The 19,792-nt window shown below is 43.3% G+C and overlaps 1 protein-coding gene across 1 annotated transcript in view; it reads right to left on the bottom strand.

Moving 5' to 3' along the window:
• Positions 1-19,767, bottom strand: part of CFAP44 (cilia and flagella associated protein 44) — a 51,390-nt gene extending 31,623 nt beyond the window's left edge. The window contains exons 1-16 of the mRNA XM_083500884.1: positions 19,647-19,767; positions 18,651-18,728; positions 15,593-15,673; positions 14,591-14,768; positions 13,398-13,560; positions 12,614-12,716; positions 11,564-11,780; positions 9,589-9,703; positions 8,409-8,573; positions 6,409-6,564; positions 5,660-5,707; positions 3,390-3,489; positions 3,070-3,164; positions 2,310-2,519; positions 890-1,000; positions 212-364 (exon numbers count right to left, since the gene is read on the bottom strand). Of these exons, the coding sequence (XP_083357010.1) occupies positions 212-364; positions 890-1,000; positions 2,310-2,519; positions 3,070-3,164; positions 3,390-3,489; positions 5,660-5,707; positions 6,409-6,564; positions 8,409-8,573; positions 9,589-9,703; positions 11,564-11,780; positions 12,614-12,716; positions 13,398-13,560; positions 14,591-14,768; positions 15,593-15,673; positions 18,651-18,728; positions 19,647-19,686 (2,013 nt within the window). The 5' untranslated portion in view covers positions 19,687-19,767. The remainder of the gene's footprint in view (positions 1-211; positions 365-889; positions 1,001-2,309; positions 2,520-3,069; positions 3,165-3,389; positions 3,490-5,659; positions 5,708-6,408; positions 6,565-8,408; positions 8,574-9,588; positions 9,704-11,563; positions 11,781-12,613; positions 12,717-13,397; positions 13,561-14,590; positions 14,769-15,592; positions 15,674-18,650; positions 18,729-19,646) is intronic.
• Positions 19,768-19,792: the final 25 nt, after the last annotated feature.

Consider the following 19,792-nt stretch of genomic DNA (forward strand, 5'->3'; position numbering starts at 1 on the left):
AGGCAAGGCCTCTCTGATCCTGGAGGCAGACACATTCATAATCAACACGTGCAGAGCCTAATATTTTAGGAAATCGTTTCTGCTGGGCTACAAAGTCCTTAGCTGCAGTCTTACATCCAGGACCACAATAACTAACGAGCTCAGCATTTCTTACTTCAGTATACTATCTTTCCTTAGGATTGCATTTCCTTATTTGCATGTGGTGCTTTACCAGAATCCGAGATTTTATGCTGCAGAAACGAAAATATTGTGTAGGCAAGTCTTTTATCCTATAGGTGGTTGCTGCGTTGTATTTCCCAGGGTCTGGAGCAGGAACCTGGACAACAATGCCATTCTTGCAGAAAATAAGTAGCGTGCTCTCAGGCTACAAAAGAAGGACATGAAACACAAGTGTCAGGCATGTGTATGTGATGGTGATGGTGAAACATTCTTATGTTCTTAAAAATAGGTCGGAGCTCAGAGACAACTGTTGCCAAAATGAAACACAAACTTAGTTGTAAACAAGAGGGAATGGAAGTGGCAGATCACCCACCACTTCCCTGATGGCTCATGTTGGCCAAAGTGAGCGGTGCAGAAAGTGGGCATTATATATTTCTCATGCAGATTTTGAGATACTCTAAATTTCACCCATTGCTGCCAAAGTGGGGTGGGGATTAGTTACCCCAGCTCCAGGCTGGCATAGAAAGGGAGTTGAATCACTGGGGCATTCCCAAAGAACAGAGGGATCTTGGACCCAGTCCCTGCCCTGCCCCAGAAATGCTTCATGGGAGGGGGGTGTTAAATGCCAGTTACTGATGACAACATAACCACCAATTGATAAACACAGCATTGCAATGTGTTACAACACAAATCATGAGATGCAAATACTATGAAAAACACCGCTACTCACATGAGAAAGAGGAGACCACTGCAATGCCTGAACTGGCCCTGGGACAGAGAGGAAGCCAATTGGCTCATATTTCTCTTCAACGTTAAAGAAGAACACAGTTTTATCGTTACTCTGGGAAGGAAAAGACGGAAGAATGAATAAAGCCATGCATTCCACAAGAGTAGCCATGCTAGTCTGCTGCTACAAAGAACAGAGTCCCACCACTACACAATCCTCTGTTTTAGCATCAACCTTGATATACAAAAGCCTACTTTTGTGTATCACTTGTATATACCCTGATATACAAAAGCTGCACCTAGTGTTACAAGGATGTCAAGGAACAATTAATGAGTACTCTGTGGGTTCGGTCAGTCAGCCAGCCAGCTACAAATTCACCTAACAGTTACCTCGTTCAGCCCACATTTTACCAACTTCCTCGCAAGAAGCGGACACGGAGCAATGGATCCAAACTACAAGAAAGAAGATTCCACCTAAACATTAGGAAGAACTTCCTGACAGTAAGAGCTGTTTGACAGTGGAATTTGCTGCCAAGGAGTGTGGTGGAGTCTCCTACTTTGGAGGTCTTTAAGCAGAGGCTTGACAACCATATGTCAGGAGTGCTCTGATGGTGTTTCCTGCTTGGCAGGGGGTTGGACTCGATGGCCCTTGTGGTCTATTCCAACTCTATGATTCTATGATTTTATAATATCATGGGGGACTTTGTCAGAAGCCTTACTGAAATCAAGATAAACTATGTCCACAGCATTGCCCTGATCTACCAAGTGTGTCATTCCATCAAAAAATAAAAGAAAAGAAAAGAAATCAGATTGGTCTGGCATGACTTTTGAGAAACCCATGCTGGGTCTTAGTAATCATAACATTCTTATCTGCTCTAGTAAATCATCATCCAAGTATTCAGTCTGGCTTGGCGATCTATAGCCAATACCCACTATAAAGTCAGTAATGACTGTAATTAAGAGAAAGGGCTTTAAAAAACTTTTAAAAATCAAACAATTCTTACATAAGAAGAAGACATGGTTTAAAGCACAGAACATATACAAAAACACAACACTGATGACTTTAACATGCAAAATCAAATCTAAAACCTTTCCATGAATCCTTAAGGAACGAGCCTTTCTTTTAAAGTCTCAGCCAAATGTTCTCGCTGAGCTGGGCCTCAAAGGAGCAGAGAAGAAGCTAAGATGATGTGAGAAGCAGAGGTGTCAAAAAATCTCCTGAATAATTCTCTGAACTGACTCATTATACGCTGAAACTTGTATGGATCAGCAAAAATCTCTCATTTCAAAAAGGTCTTGGACCTTAATTCTTAGGTAATGAACAATCTGAAGTTCAGTTTGATCATCTACATCTCAGCATTCGCAGCAGTAAATTTTCATTAACATTCAAAACAAAACAGTTTTTAGATTTGGTTGAAACATACCCCTGTGGCAAGCAATTCCCCATTACGCTCATAGGCCAAAGCTGTTACTATAGTTGTATGAGGTTTGAACGCCTGTTTCAGACGCAAGGCTGCAGGTGCTCCTTTGTCCCGTCCAGATACAACAGGAAGTCCCTTTGGATCGAAAAGTTCAATAACGCGTACAACGCCATCTTGAAAACCTACAACCATTATGCCTTTCTTGGGATTTACCTTCAAGAAAACAGAACAACATTGCGATTAAGAGCTAATTTAAACCCTGCCCTATACATCATCTCATAAATCTATGTAAAGTGTGTTATTGTTTGTACAGAGGGAAAATAAACCATGTTGTGAGTAGCATTTTCTTCACAAATACCAATACTAAACTATTTTCTTTCACTGACACCGGAAAACTTGGGAGGGGGCGCAAAAAACAAAATCCGTAAAAGTTAAATGTTTGCCAAATAATAAATATGAAAATCCATCAAAACAAAACTGAAAATCTCAGATGTTATGGACTACAACTTGCATTCACCCCAACCAGCAGACCTCTGCAGCTCAAAACATCTGGAGGACATCAGTCTGGGAAGCTAGAGGAACAGGAATGAAGAACAATCCAGACAACGTGCTCCTCAATCTCATTATGCTCCATCTTAAGAGATGGGCAGTATAAACCATAAGCCATTTGTACATTAAAACAGCTAGGCTCCAGCCATGGATGTCCCCATTCCGTCTTGCACTATCATCCAGATACTTCCTCTTTCTATCTTGCACTACTTACCACGGTTGGTGCCCAGACCATTGCTGTTCCTCCCTGTTTAAACTTCATCTCAGTCAACTGCACATTGTCAATGAAATCAAAGACACGAACTGAACCTGCGTTAGATGGTTAACAGGATCAGGATAAGAAGGAGGCTAGATCTCCGTTGCTTTCTAAAATTTAAGCCACACATTTTACACGGGGGTGCTGAAAAAACAAAGAAACTACACCATTACAAGTGATCTGTGGATTATTCCCCAAACGTGTCTACTTAACGTAACTAATTTTAACCTTGAAAACTGAGTGTGGGAGGAGTCAGAAGGAAAAAGTTGTGTACTTACGGTCAAGACCAGTGGTGGCCATGATATAGGTGACTGGAGATACACACATGGCTTCTATCTTTCCTGAATGAAAAGTAAAGAGGCATTCTGGATCATGAGTCTACAGGGAGAAAGAAATAATTTTTTTTTTTCAGAGGCCTGTTTGTAAAAGTATTTTTAAAGTTTTGAGTAACAGAGTCACCAAGGGACATATCATTAAAGCCCCTCTGAAAATTTGATCTCTAAAATGCATTGGACATTCAAACTGGGGTTCCTAGTTTTCAATCTAGGGCACAAATTGAAGATCAGATAAACAACGACAAAAAACACTGATATTTGTTAATGGTTTTTAACAGTGCTCTTTTTCTTTTTAGAAAAAAAAGTTGCTGGTGCTCACCATGAAGTTGTTACAGCAAGTGCCACACTTTTAACATTTGGGGGGGAGGTGCTGGTACTACACACCCTTGAGTACCCCCATAAAAAAGCACGGGTTTTAAATCAGTTTACAGTGGTACCCCGCAAGACGAACGCCTCGCAAGACGGAAAACCCGCTAGACGAAAGGGTTTTCCGTTTTGGAGGCGCTTCGCAAAACGAATTTCCCTATGGGCTTGCTTCGCAAGACGACAGCCCATAGGGAAATCTCAGGGACAGCGGGGAAGCGCAGCGCGTCTTCCCCACTGTCCTCGGACCTCCTCCCGCCGCCGGCTTCGGAACGAAGCCCCGATGCCGGGCGGCGGAGGGGGAAAGCCTCCTGCCACCGCGCGGCATCGGGACGAAGCCCCGATGCCGGGCGGCGGAGGGGGAAAGCCTCCCGCCGCCGCGCGGCATCGGGACGAAGCCCCGATGACGGGCGGCGGAGGGGGAAAGCCTCCCGATGCCGGGCGGCGGAGGGGGAACGTCTCCCCCCGCCACGCGGCATCGGGAGGAAGCCCCGATGCCGGGCGGCGGAGGGGGAACTTCTCCTCCCGCCGCGCGGCATCGGGACAAAGCCCCGATGCCCGGCGGCGGAGGGGGAACGACTCCCCCCGCCGCGCGGCATCGGGACGAAGCCCCGATGCCGGGCGGCGGAGGGGGAAAGCCTCCCGCCGCCGCGCGGCATCGGGACGAAGCCCCGATGCCGGGCGGCGGAGGGGGAACGTCTCCCCCCGCCGCGCGGCATCGGGACGAAGCCCCGATGCCGGGCGGCGGAGGGGGAACGTCTCCCCCCGCCGCGCGGCATCGGGACGAAGCCCCGATGCCGGGCGGCGGAGGGGGAACGTCTCCCCCCGCCGCGCGGCATCGGGAGGAAGCCCCGATGCCGGGCGGCGGAGGGGGAACTTCTCCTCCCGCCGCGCGGCATCGGGACGAAGCCCCGATGCCCGGCGGCGGAGGGGGAACGTCTCCCCCCGCCGCGCGGCATCGGGACGAAGCTCCGATGCCGGGAGGGGGAGGGGGAAAGCCTTCTCCCGCCGCCCGGCATCGGATGGCTTTCCTGAAGACTTGGGGTGGGAGGAGGGTTTTCCTTCCCACCGCCAACATTCAGAATGCTGTTCTGAATGTTGGCGGTGGGGAGGAAAAACCCTCCTCCCACGCAAGCCCCGGGAACAGAGGGAAAGCGCTGCGCCCCTTCCCCTCTGTTCCCGTACCTGTCCTGAAGGCTTGCGGTGCGGAGAAAAGCCCTTCTCCGCACCGCCAGCCTGGCAAGCGGTTTCCCTAGGAACGCATTAATTGATTTTCAATGCATTCCTATGGGAAACCGTGCTTCGCAAGACGAAAAACCCGCAAGAAGAAAAAACTTGTGGAACGAATTAATTTCGTCTTACGAGGCACCACTGTATTTGTATTTTCAAGGAGGAAACATCAGTGGTGCCTTATATCTGTTCTTTTGTAGACCTTGTTTGTTGAATCCTTAGGGCCAAGCTAACAAGACATGAAAGATCTGAGCGGAACTCCCGCTATGTTTTTCTGTTCCTGAAAATAGCCAATGGGAAGCCCAGATTGGATTGGAGCCAAATTACATCCACAGAAACAGCGTAAAGTCTGGGAGGGGGGCTTTAAATACAAAAGAGGGGAAAGTGGGTGCCTCACCTTGCATGAATACTTTCCACTGAGGCAGCAGCACCATTGGAACCACAAACAACTAGTACTGACATTTTTGAGACCATCTTTTTAAAAGTAATAAACCACAGAAGCTGCACATCTTTTAAAGATAAAATATTAGCTTCTATTTAACTATCAGGTATAACTCAAGTACAGTGGAGGGATGATTGAGGGGGGAAAGCAGGGGAACAAAACAGAAAGGAAAACTTACAACATTTGTGAAACTCAAATCAAGCTTCCAGATGGCTCCATTGGCATCCTAGAGAAGAAGAAAAACACACTTAGCTTTTGGCTATTACTTCAAACTGTATTTACATCCCTCTCCGAAACACATTGGCTTGGGTTCAGAGAAATTTAGCTGCACTTTCCCAAGCAAATCAACAACTAACTTGTCCCACGTCACTGTTTTTAATTTTTTTGAAATCATACACAGCAGGCACAAGGAGGCCAGACTAGGGCAATGGTGCACGAGGGGCTTAGCCTTTTCTCCCTGCCAACAACCATCAAGATTCACATCCCTGTAGTGACTATTCTTACATCCTAGTGGTGCCAATGCGAGGTTCCCCCTTAGGGTTAACAGGAACTGTATGAAAGGAAGTGAGAACTGAACGCTCAGCCTTGCCCTTCCTCCAAGCTGCAAGGTCTGGAATAAGATTCATTCAAGCCCCTGGAGTTTTATTCCTTCCTTCCATTTTTATTTTTTTGTTTTGCCTGACAGTGGTACTTTCCTAGTTTGGTGGCTGGTTTTTTGCTTTAGCTTCAAATGTTACCATGACATCATTACATCCTACACATGAAAAAGGGTTGTGTGCACCACTGAATCAGGGCACACATTCTCTACTGACTAATGCGCACCCTAAAAGACAACAACAACACAATCCTATATACCACATACAGATAGGTAGCCGTGTTGGTTTATTTTGACTATATACCACAGGGGAGGACTAAAACAATGCTTACCTGAGCATACCAAAATGGTTCTCCACGTTCATGAATTTTCACCATATAGTTCAGATTTACATTTTTGCCAACTAAAAGTTCGTTAATGTGTTCCACCTCCAGCAGTCCAGTGTCATCCACAATATCAGCTGTATCTATTGTTTCAAAATCCCAAACCTTCATGGAGTTTAGAAAAGAAAATATTATCTATGGTTGCCAAATGCCAGTACCAATGCATTAAATGTGAAAATTTGGCTAATATGAGCAAACCTAAGGGAAGGAGCAGTTCAAAAGGATTTTTCATTCACATGTAACTGATGGGAGGGGATAGTTTAAACCTGTCTCTCCCTACCGTGCTTCTTACAAAAAATGGCCTCTTGAAGATGCTATCTGGATTTCAAGGGAAGCCTCAGTTGATGTCACTGGTGTCAATTGATGTTTCCCTTCAAATGCAGAAAGCAGTTTCAGAGAGGCAACTTTTGTCAGGACTGTGACAGAGAGAAAGTTATTTCTGAGGCTGTGCGGGCTCTTCTGTTTACACAAGAAACAACAGGCACATTAACCAACACATCTATTTGGGTTCTTTTCACTGTGCATTCTTTATTATGCATGCTCATGTCACTATTGGGGTAGTCATAGGTCATCCCGCATTCAAAGCTATTTGTGCCTGCAAAAGTTTCAGGGTAGCCATAACCACTTTAATTCCAAGCTATGCACTTCCTGCAACTTCCTATTTCACAACTGTCCTAGTGGGTTTCTTGTCTCACTTTTGTTGTGCTATTGCCTCTTTGACAGCCATCATGTGGTCCAACTTGGGAAGCATCACAGAATTGATCAAGAAGGGTAAAACCATCATTAATGTGCTACTAATGTGTCAAGAACATGTTACAGAATACATGAATGGCATTTCTCAAATCCAAGGGTCAGCAAACGTTTTCAGCAGGGGGCCGGTCCACTGTACCTCAGATCTTGTGGGGGGCTGGATTATATTTTGAAGGGGGGGAAATGAACCAATTCCTATGCCCCACAAATAACCCAGAGATGCATTTTAAATAAAAGCACACATTCTACTCATGTAAAAACACCACACAGGCCCCACAAATAACCCAGAGATACATTTTAAATAAAAGGATGCATTCTACTCATGTAAAAACACGCTGATTCCCGGACCATCCGCGGGCTGGATTTAGAAGGCGATTGGGCCGGATCCGGCCCCTGGGCCTTAGTTTGCCTACCCATGCTCAAAGGTGTTGAACACATTACATGATGAATTATGCTGCCCTCTTTTCCCAAAGACAGGAAATGCAAACAGGTCTTTGTCAGTACACAAGTCTGCTCCAGGCCAAGACAGGAAATAGATTGAGAAGGAGAGAGGTGACTAAAGGTCAAAGACCTGTCTGCACTTCCTGTCTTTGGGCACAGGAGGGCAAGCTTAACCTACCACTTGAGTAGGAATATCATTAGTAAAAACCAGTGGTCACTGTTAATAAAAAAGGTAAAGGACCCCTAGACGGTTAAGTCCAGTCAAAGGAGACTATGGGGTTGCAGCGCTCATCTTGCTTTCAGGCCAAGGAAGCCAGTGTTTGTCCACAGACAGCTTTCCGGGTCACGTGGTCAGCATGACTAAACCGCTTCTGGCACAACGGAACACTGTGACGAAAGCCAGAGCGCACGGAAATGCCGTTTACCTTCCCGCCACAGTGGTACCTATTTATCTACTTGCACTGGCATGCTTTCAAACTACTAGGTTGGCAGGAGCTGGGACAGAGCAATGGGAGCTCACTCCATCGTGGGGATTCGAACCACTGACCTTCTGATCGGCAAGCCCAAGAGGCTCAGTGGTTTAGATCACAGTGCCATCCGCATCCCACTGTTAATAGTTTGATACAAAGTGCAGAAGAGTAAACAGTACCATCAACCCATGAATAATCCTGGGTACACTCGAATATTAAGTGTATAAAGAAGAAACATATTAAGAAAACACATACCCCCCCCAAAGAAAGACTTAGGAAAATACTCACCCTAATATATCCATCTGATCCAACAGTGACCACCTCTCCCTCATCCAGAACTAACTGATTAATTGGGCCGTTGTGGCAATTTTTACGGCCAGGCCGACAAAGTTCCACTTTTATGAGGCCCCCTTCCCAGAGCAACAAGTTGCCCCATTCTGACCCTGAAAGTACCTTACATGCAGACAAAACAAAATGCATTAGTATTCTGTCATATTGATGTATATCTGGAAAGGGATACAGGGAAGGACACATTACATTTGAAGTAAGTTACATCCCAAGTTTTCACAGAGAACAGATACATTTGCTAGGAAAACGGCAAATGAGGCATGTTTGTAAGACCAAGGCTGCAGGCACACCATACATTTGAAACATGCTTCCCTCTCAAAGAACCCCGGGAACTGTACTGGGAATTGTAGCTATGTGAAGGGTAAACTACAGATCCCAGGTTTGTTTAGAGTTTTGGATTTGATATCCCGCCTTTCACTCCCTTTAAGGAGTCCCAAAGCGGCTAACATTCTCCTTTCCCTTCCTCCCCCACAACAAACACTCTGTGAGGTGAGTGGGGCTGAGAGACTTCAAAGAAGTGTGACTGGCCCAAGGTCACCCAGCAGCTGCATGTGGAGGAGCGGGGACACGAACCCGGTTCCCCAGATTACGTGACTACCGCTCTTAACCACTACACCACACTGGCTCTCTATTTTTTTAAGGTTGTTTTTTTTTTTGCAATGTTTTGGAACAATAAGTTCAATGATAATGTCCAACCATATGCTGCTTTCTAAGTGCTGCAATAGTATTTCTTTATTCTCTTTATCTTTGATTTATTTTGTTTACAGCTAAGTGGTTTGCCACAAACCATAAGAGGGCTGGGCACTGCATTATACAAGGATGTGCCTTTAAAAACAATTCAGAAATCTCAATTACTGCAACTATTGATCGATATCAGTCTATGGGAACATATCCCACCAATTCTTAAAACATATCCACTGTTTACCAGCTGCTTTTTTTTTTAACTTCATTAAAAACAGAATAAGCTCCTGATCATATTTAGAAGCAGCAGACACTGGATAGGCTATGCCTTTCCGCACAGCAATGTCCTGTATATTTGGGTCAGGGCAAATGTGAATAGAGAACAAAGGAGCCCATTTTACCATACAGAAAAGTTTGAGTAGATAGAAATGTTTGTCACCTTCCCATCTGGCAGCTCCACATATCCTTCAATGTCTGTCAATGCTGTTTTTCCAAACCTACCCAGTGCTCCTTGTAGTTTCAGACCAGTGAAAGTAAGCGCCATCTTCCAAAACCTGGTCACATAAAAATCAAAGCTCTATTAGTGGTTTTGAAGGGTTCTTTTGGTCTTTAAACAGACTGTTATCAACCTTTCACGTGCACTAATTGGCTGCATTTTGATGCAAACCACCATTTAGTGCTATAAGAATGAGTCTGGGACAGGGATCAGCAAACTTTTTCAGCAGGGGGCCGGTCCACTGTCCCTCAGACCTTGTGGGGGGGGGTGGACTATATTTTTGGGGGGAAATGAAAGAATTCCTATGCCCCACAAATAACCCAGAGATGCATTTTAAATAAAAGCACACATTCTACTCATTTAAAAACACCAGGCAGGCCCCACAAATAACCCAGAGATGCATTTTAAATAAAATGGCACATTCTAGCCATATAAAAACACGCTGATTCCCGGACTGTCCACGGGCCGGATTTAGAAGGCGATTGGACCAGATCTGGCCCTGAGACCTTAGTTTGCCTACCCATGGTCTGGGAGGTCCTTGGGATTGCATACTCTCCCACTTTCCTCTTCTCCTCCAGCACAAATGCAAGGAGGAGCTCTCATTTCTGTTTCTAACTAATCACTGCTGTTACTTGTTTTGACTGAAATGAGGTTAGTGCTAATTACAATTCAGGGACGCAACCCAGGATTATAAGCAATGAATGGTCTGAAGGTGGACTGTTTCTAAACCACAGGTAAGCCTAACTACTGATCTTCATTCAGATGGAATGAGCGACTGGTTAGTTGAAAATGAACATGAAAGCTTGCAATCTCCTCCTTGCTCTTATGCCAGAGAGCAGGGTAAAGGGGAGAACGCAAACACCAAGGATCATGCATGTAAACCCTGAACCACAGTTTGGAGTTATATGTGAACCAAACCAATTTGTCTGTGGGAATTATAGGCACAATCTATTGCAAATTTATGCAGCTTCAATTGAAATAGGTGGAAATTAAGAAGTCTCAACTGTGTGATAGACTGCGCCTTATAACTATAGTACAGGTGGACTCTGACATATGTAATTTATTCACATAAGTGGATCTGGGCATTTAATCAGTTTTTAATCCCAACATGTATCTTTATACACTTTGGTTTATTTTAGTTAGAAGAAGGATAATTCTGACATTGTCCAGAGCTCATTTTATTTGTGCTATTGCCATCCATTGCCCAGCCACCCCATTTTGCCTCTAATGACACAGAATTAGGTGAGTTATTCCCTCTAACATCAGGAAACAGCTCAGTTTATTTTGTGGTCATCTGCTGCGTGCTTGCCTACTGTTCTGCTGCTTCAATTCTGGCAATGGGAAAGAGGATAAGAGTAAGGCTTCTCTGTCTCTCCACCTAGTGCTTCCACAGCAGGAAGCCAGGCATGGGGAGCACCATGTAAGAGTAATGACAAAACTACACTTTCCAGTGCTCCTAGCTCACTGCGATAGCACCATCGAGCACCAGGAAAAGGGTGGTGCGCTCAAGGGCAGCCAATTACACAAGGAGCCCGTCGACATGGCTGCTTCTTTTCCTGCTTTCAGAAGATATTCTTGGCATTTCAATTGTCTGAAGATTATAAATAACTATATTACAGCATGAAACAAAAATTAGGACACTGCCAATCCAGTGCAGAAGGCTAGCTTGATTTTAAAATAAATAAATAAAATGCATGTCGTACCCGCAATGTTTTGGGGCAGCTAGATAAAATGTGGACTTCACTGAGTAACAGGGATGTTTTAATACAGATAATTAAATTTTAATGAAAAGTTAAGGTAGGTGCAGCTTTCTAGTGTGATGCATTTACCGATGAAATATTCCTTTTAGTCATCATGCATGTATGCCTTTGTGGCATTCTAGTTCCTTGAGATAAAACTATGCTACTTGCTGGCTTACTTTATGTGACCTGAACCAGATGTGGTGAGTTGCTCTTCATTTTCTGGAGAAAAGGTCACTCTAAAAACATCTTGGGAAAATGCTTTCGATCTCAATACAATCTTTTCCTGCTTCCAATCCCAAACTGTTAACATATAGTCAGGGCTGCTCCCAACTGTGGCGATCAAAGTACCCGAACGATTAAAGTCAGCAAATGCATATGCTTCTTCAGTTCCACCTGGAAATAAGGTGATATAACAGGTTTCTTAATGCAATATAAATGTTCAAGGAAACATACCAATGTGCTAGCCAATCAACTAGCACATATTGTAATTTTTTTTTTTAAAGTATGGAACAGATTGCTTCTATTTTAAGTACATTTAAACAGTGCAAAGCAACCATAAAATAGAGAACAATGAAGACAGTCTGTATGAAGAGAGAAAAAACAAAGGCTTCAGGTGATAATCTACCCTTGAGCCTTCAGCTCTTGTAGAAATTCTGTCTCTGAGTCCCAGATACTAGTAAATACGTGTGTGTGTGTGCGCGCGCACACTAGTATCTGTGTGTGCGTGTGTGCGCGCGCATCATAAGCCTTTCCTTTCCCCCACAATGAGTAATTTCACAGTGCCAGGATACTGAAATCACATCAAATGTAAGAGATACCATTGAACTGATTTGTCAGCTTTATTTTTTTTTATTAAAAAACTCAACTCAAAAGCTATTGAACTGCATTTATGTTCCAGAGTGATAGCCACCTAATAAAAAATAAACCAATAATGAAGAATAGAATTCCTTTATCATCCTTCTTTCAATATTTGGCCATTTAGCCATGCATCCATTGCTTTTTCTCGAACATGAACACAGAAAAAGGGAACATGGCATATGACTCTGTAAATAATAATGCCAATTCTTCTTAATCACTTGCAGATATTTAAAAGAAAGAGAGTGACTACTTACAAATCTCCGTGTATTCATACAAGAAATATCAAAGGGAAAATTGCTTCTATTTCTGTGACCATTAATTCTTCAGCATGAATCTGAAATTGTGAGACGGTTTATGTTTTAACCTACCTCGTAATACTCTGTATGGCCTTAAGGAAGGGTATTCATAGATAATCATGTTTGGCTTCCATCCTTTTTCTCCTACTGCAAAGTAGGTTTTATTAGGATGTACCTAGTAGAAGCAAAGAACTTTTTCACTCTGCATTTATCCAGTAAAGTAATGATTTGCTAGTTTAGTTCATTTGACTTCTATCCTACATTTCAGTCCAGGACAGCCAATGAAGCGGCCTCCAGATACTGTTTGACTACAACTTCCATCTTTCATCACTGGCCATGTTAGCTGAGGCTGATGGCAGTTGTAGTTGACCATCATCTGGAGGCACTGCATGAAACAAATATGGTTGCAGCTACCCTCTGGAAAATGACAGCATATCCTCAGCCCCCATACTGTGTTCCACCAAGACTGCAAGTCTTTCAAAGTCTAAGGACAGAGAGAGAGGTGCAATAGCTTGGGAAAACAGTGTCCACTTTGTTAGAGCTTTTCTTTAATCCAAGATACCTTGTTACTGCCTGCATAACATTTGAAACCAGCAGTAGCCTAAAATGAATGAATATCAATAGGACAGCCTAATAGGTATGCTGCTATTATAAAATATATATTTATCTCACACAGTACAAAATTAACTCAAGTCTTAGATAAGGGCAATAGCTAAACGCACTACCTAATGTGTGAAGAACCGGCCAAAATATTTCTCAGATTGAGAGATTCTCATAATCCAAGAGTCCTGTTTATTTTGCTACCAAGGAAGATCTCAAGCAAAATACCTCACAAGATAAAACAAAAATGCCATACCGTGATTACTCCAATCCCTCCACCGCATGTGCTTCGGAGATATTTCTGAGATTTCATTAGCAAATTCAGCAATACGAGTTGGTTGCCAGCTATGTAGAGGAGAGTGTAACTATCCAACATCTGAATGTTTGCCCGTCTAGTGCAGTCATAGCCGAAAGAGTGACTGAAGAACACTCACTAAGGAAAAGTGATGCCATCACGGGGTTTATTTTGACCATGTAATAACACTACCACCAATAAAAATCCAGAGGTCTCCTGAAAAGTGCAATGCACTGTATTGTAATTGTATTGGGAACACAATAGGGGCTTTTTATATAAATGAGAGAAAAGAGCTGAAGCTCTAGAAAAAATGTAGCCCACCCATCCTTTTAAAAATTTCAGGCTTAACCATATTGCCATTGTAGGTCCCTGCGGCCCTCAAGTACTGTGCAATTTCTAAATGTTTTCTATTAAAAAAAAGGCAAAAGATCCCTTACATAACTGAGAGAACAAACCACAGCAATAGTGCAGGCTTTGTTATTTTGCCAATCTGTTGGGAAATACTGGGGAGGATGTAAAATTTCTCACTAGTATGGCCTTATTATATTGTTACAGGCCACTCCAATCCCTGCCAAGCCATGCACGGGATTCCAGAGGTCTTGGCCCTCAACCAGGGTCTGTGCTCCTTTGGAAAACTGAAGAGATAGTGGAGGCTGTCGTAGCTTTAAGAAATATGATTTATTCTCATATTTACACCTGAGTTTAAATGGAGGTAGCCCAGATCTTACAGCATGGCCGTCTAAAGAGGGTCTTGTTCCCCACCCCACCCCAGCAGTGCAATGATGGAGACAGAGACCTATCAGCCTGCCTTCAGTCAGTCAAGATGGATCTGTCTTTTCTCTCTCTCTCTTCCTAGCACACCTTGCTAAAAACAGTCTTTTCCTGTCACCTCACACCCAGTTAACCTGGCAACCTTTCAAATCTCCAGTCTCTGTTCACACCTCAGGGCAGGAGGAAAGGACTGTTCTCTTGCATTTGCCAATGACTCTCAATTGTTTCTTAATGGCCGCAGCTTGGCCAGGTTGTTTTTGTTTGTTTGTTTGTTTGTTTTGCATTGGCTAGCCCAGGAATTCCTCTGCAGCTTGTATTTCTCCCTTCATATCCCAAATAATCAAAATCCTACCATTTATTAATTTATTAGCAAAAGTGGATACATGAGACTGAGCATGTCAAGCGGAATGCCAGAATCTGGAGTCACAAATGGGAGTGCACACAACTCCTCATAGTTATAGTAGAAGTTTTCAGAGATTTTCTTCTCTACCTTTACTTTCTTCTTCTTTACCGGTTCTGGAGGCTTTTCAAGTTGTATTGGCTCCACTTCCTCTTCCTCTTCTGGATTTCAAAAACATCAACAATAATTTTATACATGCACACACACACCACTTTTCAGTCTACAAAGGCTGAAAATAAGAAGAAAGGCATATAATTTTCAGACAGACAAGATAGTAGCATTTGTGGCCAATTATAAAGTGACGATTGTCACCTTTGGGCTGAAGGACAGGACATTAAATAAATAAATAAATAAATAAATAAAACTCAGAGCTAGCATGGCCATTGTGGTCAGTTTTTAAACACAGAGTTTGAGCTGTCCTGTAAGCAATATCTTGCAATCAAGAATTTCATCCTGCCCAAATCCCCAAAGTTAGTTCTATATTTAATCTGATCAACGCTGCATCTGATCACTCACACTGGCCAGAGTAGAAGGCATGGGGAGTGTGTCAATTTTTTCTTTCTTTCTTTCTTTCTTTCTTTCTTTCTTTCTTTCTTTTTCTTTCTTACTTTCCTTCTCTTTCTTTCTCTTTCTTTCAGCTGTGCTAGCTGCAGGCTAACACAACTGAGGAGCTCATGGATCAGGATCCTCAGAGCTGTGGACTCAGTGGACCTAAGGCCTTCAACCTCCTACCCAAAAACCATAATGCCCCATTTCAGACTCACCACTGGCTCCCACCAGTGGGAGAACTGGCACCAGCAGCCTTCCACTTGCTAGGGGAAAGCTTGGGACTCCATGGAAAAACCTATAATCACCATCAACACTTCTCTTTGCCAGTGGGGGCTGGTGAGAAGGCAACTAGGCGCCATCCTAATCCTACCCCATCCATCAACATGGAGGCAGTAGGAATGCTCTGTCAAACCCAAAGATTGCTAGCAATACTTGCCTTCATCGCCATACCCTTCACTACCTTCTTCATCTTCAAAAAGCTTTTCTTCTTCCTGAATTACATGAGACGGGGTCCTTTCTGCACACAGAAAATTATGTTACTTTCCACTCTGCTTTATTTAAATACATATGCTATAATGTTTTCCCTGTTTCCCTAAAATCAAATAATTATCTGATATCAGAAGAGCCATCTGTATCATGGAGCAGAAGGTTAAATTACAAGATGCAATGAATGCTAACACAGGTAAGTGCTAAAATAGTGACAAAACAAACTCCCAACAGGGGCTGCCCATAAAATGTGCCACACTGTGAAACCAAATGCTCTACCAGCTGAGCTGCTTTACTCAAGCAGCTGCTAGGTTTAGGACCTGGAGAATATAAACTTTTGTTTGGAGGAAATTCCTAAAAGAAGAAAAGTATAATTTTAAATTAGATAAATGAATAGATAATTAACATACTGCATATATTCTGGTCATGCCCAATAAGAAGATATTTCTGGATAGCAGTATTAATGGAAACTGAGAGTATAACAGGTTATGCCTTAGCAGTAAACCCACTTTTAAGATACATAAAAGATACTGTCCTTTCAGAAGATGGAAAAATGATAAAGTACCTATTAACTGAAGTTTAGGTTGCATACACACCATATGTTTAAGGCACATGAGCTCCACCAAATAATCAAGGCAATGGTAGTTTGTTAAGGGTGCTAGGAATTGTAGTGCAGGGCAGGATAAAACTACAGTTCCCAGGATTCTTTGGGGAAAGTCGTGGTTTTAAATGTATGGTGTATGCATAGCCTTAGTTACAACTGGAGGGAAACTGATGCTCCTACACTAGATGCATGTTGGAACAAAAGATCTTAATTTCACATGCAACCTCATAGGGTCTGAATTAGAGGGAAAGGACCAGGAGCAAGACCTTAAGGTCATATTAGATAGCTCAATGAAGATGTCAACCCAGTGTGCAGAGGCCATAAAGAAGGCAAATTCCATCCTAGGGGTCATTAGGAAAGGAATTTAAAATGAAACTGCCAATATCATGAATGCTGCTATACATATTGATCAGGCTTCCTCAAACTTGGCCCTCCAGATGTTTTTGGCCTACAACTCCCATGATCCCTAGCTAGCAGGACCAGTGGTCAGGGATGATGGGAATAGTAGTCTCAAAACATCTGGAGAGCCAAGGCTGAGGAAGCCTGATATTGATGGTGCAACCACATCTGTACACAATGAGTACCATGTACAGTTCTGCTTGCCTCATGTCAAAAAGGATATTGAAGAGCTGGAAAGGGTTTAGTATGCATGGCATGGAGAAAGTGAAGAAAGAAAAGCTTTTCTCCCTCTTTCATAACACTAGAACTCAGGGACATCCAGTGAAGCTGGATATTGGAAGATTTAGGACAGATAAAAGAAAGTACTTCAAGCAGCGCATTGTCAAATCACTCCCCCAGGAGGCAGTGAAGGCCACCAACTTGGGTGGCTTTAAAAGAGGACTGGACGAATTCATGGAAGAGAGAGCTATTAAGGGCTACAAGCCATGATAATGCTCTGCCTCCACAATTGGAGGCAGCAATGCTTCTGAGTACTAGTTGCTGGAAACCACAAGAGAGGAGAGTGCTGGTGTGCTCATGTTCTGCTCCCTGGTTCTCCACAGGCATCTGGTTGGCCACTGTGAAAACAGGTTGCTGAACCAGATGGGCCATTGGCCCAGTCCAGCAGGCTATTCTAATGTTCTTATGATGTTCATGATGGCTGGATTAGAAGAGTATGGGAAGTGGTCAAAATGGTGATACAGTGGTACCTCTGGTTAAGTACTTAATTCGTTCCGGAGGTCCCTTCTTAACCTGAAACTGTTCTTATCCTGAAGCACCACTTTAGCTAATGGGGCCTCCTGCTGCTGCCGCGCCGCCGGAGCCCGATTTCTGTTCTCATCCTGAAGCAAAGTACTTAACCCAAAGAACTATTTCTGGGTTAGCGGAGTCTGTAACCTGAAGCGTATGTAACCCGAGGTACCACTGTATCGGCAAACATCAGTATAAGAGAAGAAAGACAATCAGATAACCAATTTATTGAAAGATACTGTAGCCCCTTTATTATACTGGTGCAATAAAACACAGGAAAATCCAGATCCATATAAACTGTAAAAGCACCATATATTAAAAAGCATGGGAGAGGGAAGAGACGTAAAACAGGTTATAGCATACAGTGGTACCTCAGGTTACATACGCTTCAGGTTACAGACTCCGCTAACCCAGAAATATTACCTCAGGTTAAGAACTTTGCTTCAGGATGAGAACAGAAATTGTGCTCCGGCGGCGCGGCGGCAGCAGGAGGCCCCATTAGCTGAAGTGGTGCTTCAGGTTAAGAACAGTTTCAGGTTAAAAACGGACCTCCGGAACAAATTAAGTACTTAATCCGAGGTACCACTGTAACTTTATTTCTCACTGTAAAAAGATATATGTTGTATGATGCAATGTGTTTTGTAATATACTTTTTATTTGTTTATTGGTTAAATTTTGGGGCCCTCAGGGACTTGAGGGCTGATTCTAAATACAGTGGTGCCCCGCAAGACAAATGCCTCGCAAGATGAAAAACTCGCTAGACGAAAGGGTTTTGTGGTTTTTGAGCTGCTTCGCAAGACAAATTTCCCTATGGGCTTGCTTTGCAAGACGAAAATGTCTTGCAAGTTTGTTTCCTTTTTCTTAATACAGTTGCGACTTGACTTCGAGGAGCAACTCATAGAACGCGGTGTGGTAGCCTTTTTTGAGGTTTTTGGTGATTTTTGAAGCTTTTCCAAAACATTTCTGACACCGTGCTTCGCAAGACGAAAAATTCGCTAGACGAAAAAACTCACGGAACAAATTAATTTCGTCTTGCGAGGCACCACTGTAATTATACAATATAAGGACAGATTCAAACTATTGATTTTTGTCCTTTGACACCTAAACATTGAACAGTAAAATTACAGAACGACCCCCTGGAAATGTTTCTCTCCCAAACACAGAAATCACTACACATTCTTATCTAGCATAATTTGAATGTGCAAGCAATACTTACCATCAGCTACCTTCTTTGCTTTTTCCTTCTGTTCCTCTGAAGGTGACCCCTTTCCTTCTTCTGAATGTTCATTCTGGCCTGCAAAGCAAAATCATTAAGTATGGTGGATCTTTCAATTGGAAGTACAGTATTGATTGGGGCAAACTGAAATGTAAATTTCTCATGCAAGTTGGCAGAATCATGCCATGCTTGCTTCATCTGTTGCAGCAGTTTTTATATTATTGCAGTTTTATAAGAGTATATATTTAAAGTAGATGAATAAATAAGCAAATTAAGTTAATTTGAATATGCAGAAGATATAAAAAATATATCAGGAACAACAGAAAGAGGGGGAAGGAAGTCAAGTTTTGAAATGTTAAAATGATTGTAAAATTAGTGAAATGTGTAAACTTGAAAAGCATAAATAAAATTTAAAATAAAATAAATGTATTTTATTGGAGACTCCTATTCCGGTTTCTTCTTCTGTCCTGGACTTCTGCATTTTCTTACCTTACAGCCTGTAGAGGGGAAGAATATTTGAAAGTTCTCTAAAACAAGAACAGAACTGCTTCAAGCAGCAGCGTTTCTACATGAGAGGAAACTCGAAAGCTAACAGCTGCTGGCAATAATGGATTGAAACCAGAAAGCGGCGTGAGCAAGCTTTCCTGTAAATTCACCAGAACACTTCTTCAACCTGGATGATGCTTTGCAAAAACGAGGGGGGGGGATGAAGGGGCATATTGAAATTGCAGTCTGGTAACCCCCCCCCCCGCGCGCGCACCCCACACCCTTCGGTGTCCAGCTTGAAGAACCCTGGTGCCCTCGAAAGCTCGCGCACGACTTCGTGGCGCTTCAGTTTCGCCCTATAAAGGTATTTTCCCGACTGTTTCTTTAAAGTGTGCCATACTAGTGGAGTGTTGCCAACGTTACTGAGAGCAAGGGGTAGTTTCGAGGGGAACCCCATGCTGGCAAGTCTGGGTAATGGCGGGAAATGGAGAGGGGAGGGAATGGGGGTACCTTTTGCGTCTTTCGCCTCCTGCTCCCCCTTCGGCTCCATGGCAGGTGTACGCCGGTTGCTAAGCAACCGAATGAAAGGCGCGCCAAGATCCCTGGGAAGTTGAGTTCAAAACCTGCTTCGGCTCAGAGCGCCTGCGCAGCAGCAG

Source organism: Podarcis liolepis, assembly GCF_965112155.1.
Source record: "Podarcis liolepis genome assembly, chromosome: 4".
Lineage (NCBI taxonomy): Eukaryota > Metazoa > Chordata > Lepidosauria > Squamata > Lacertidae > Podarcis > Podarcis liolepis.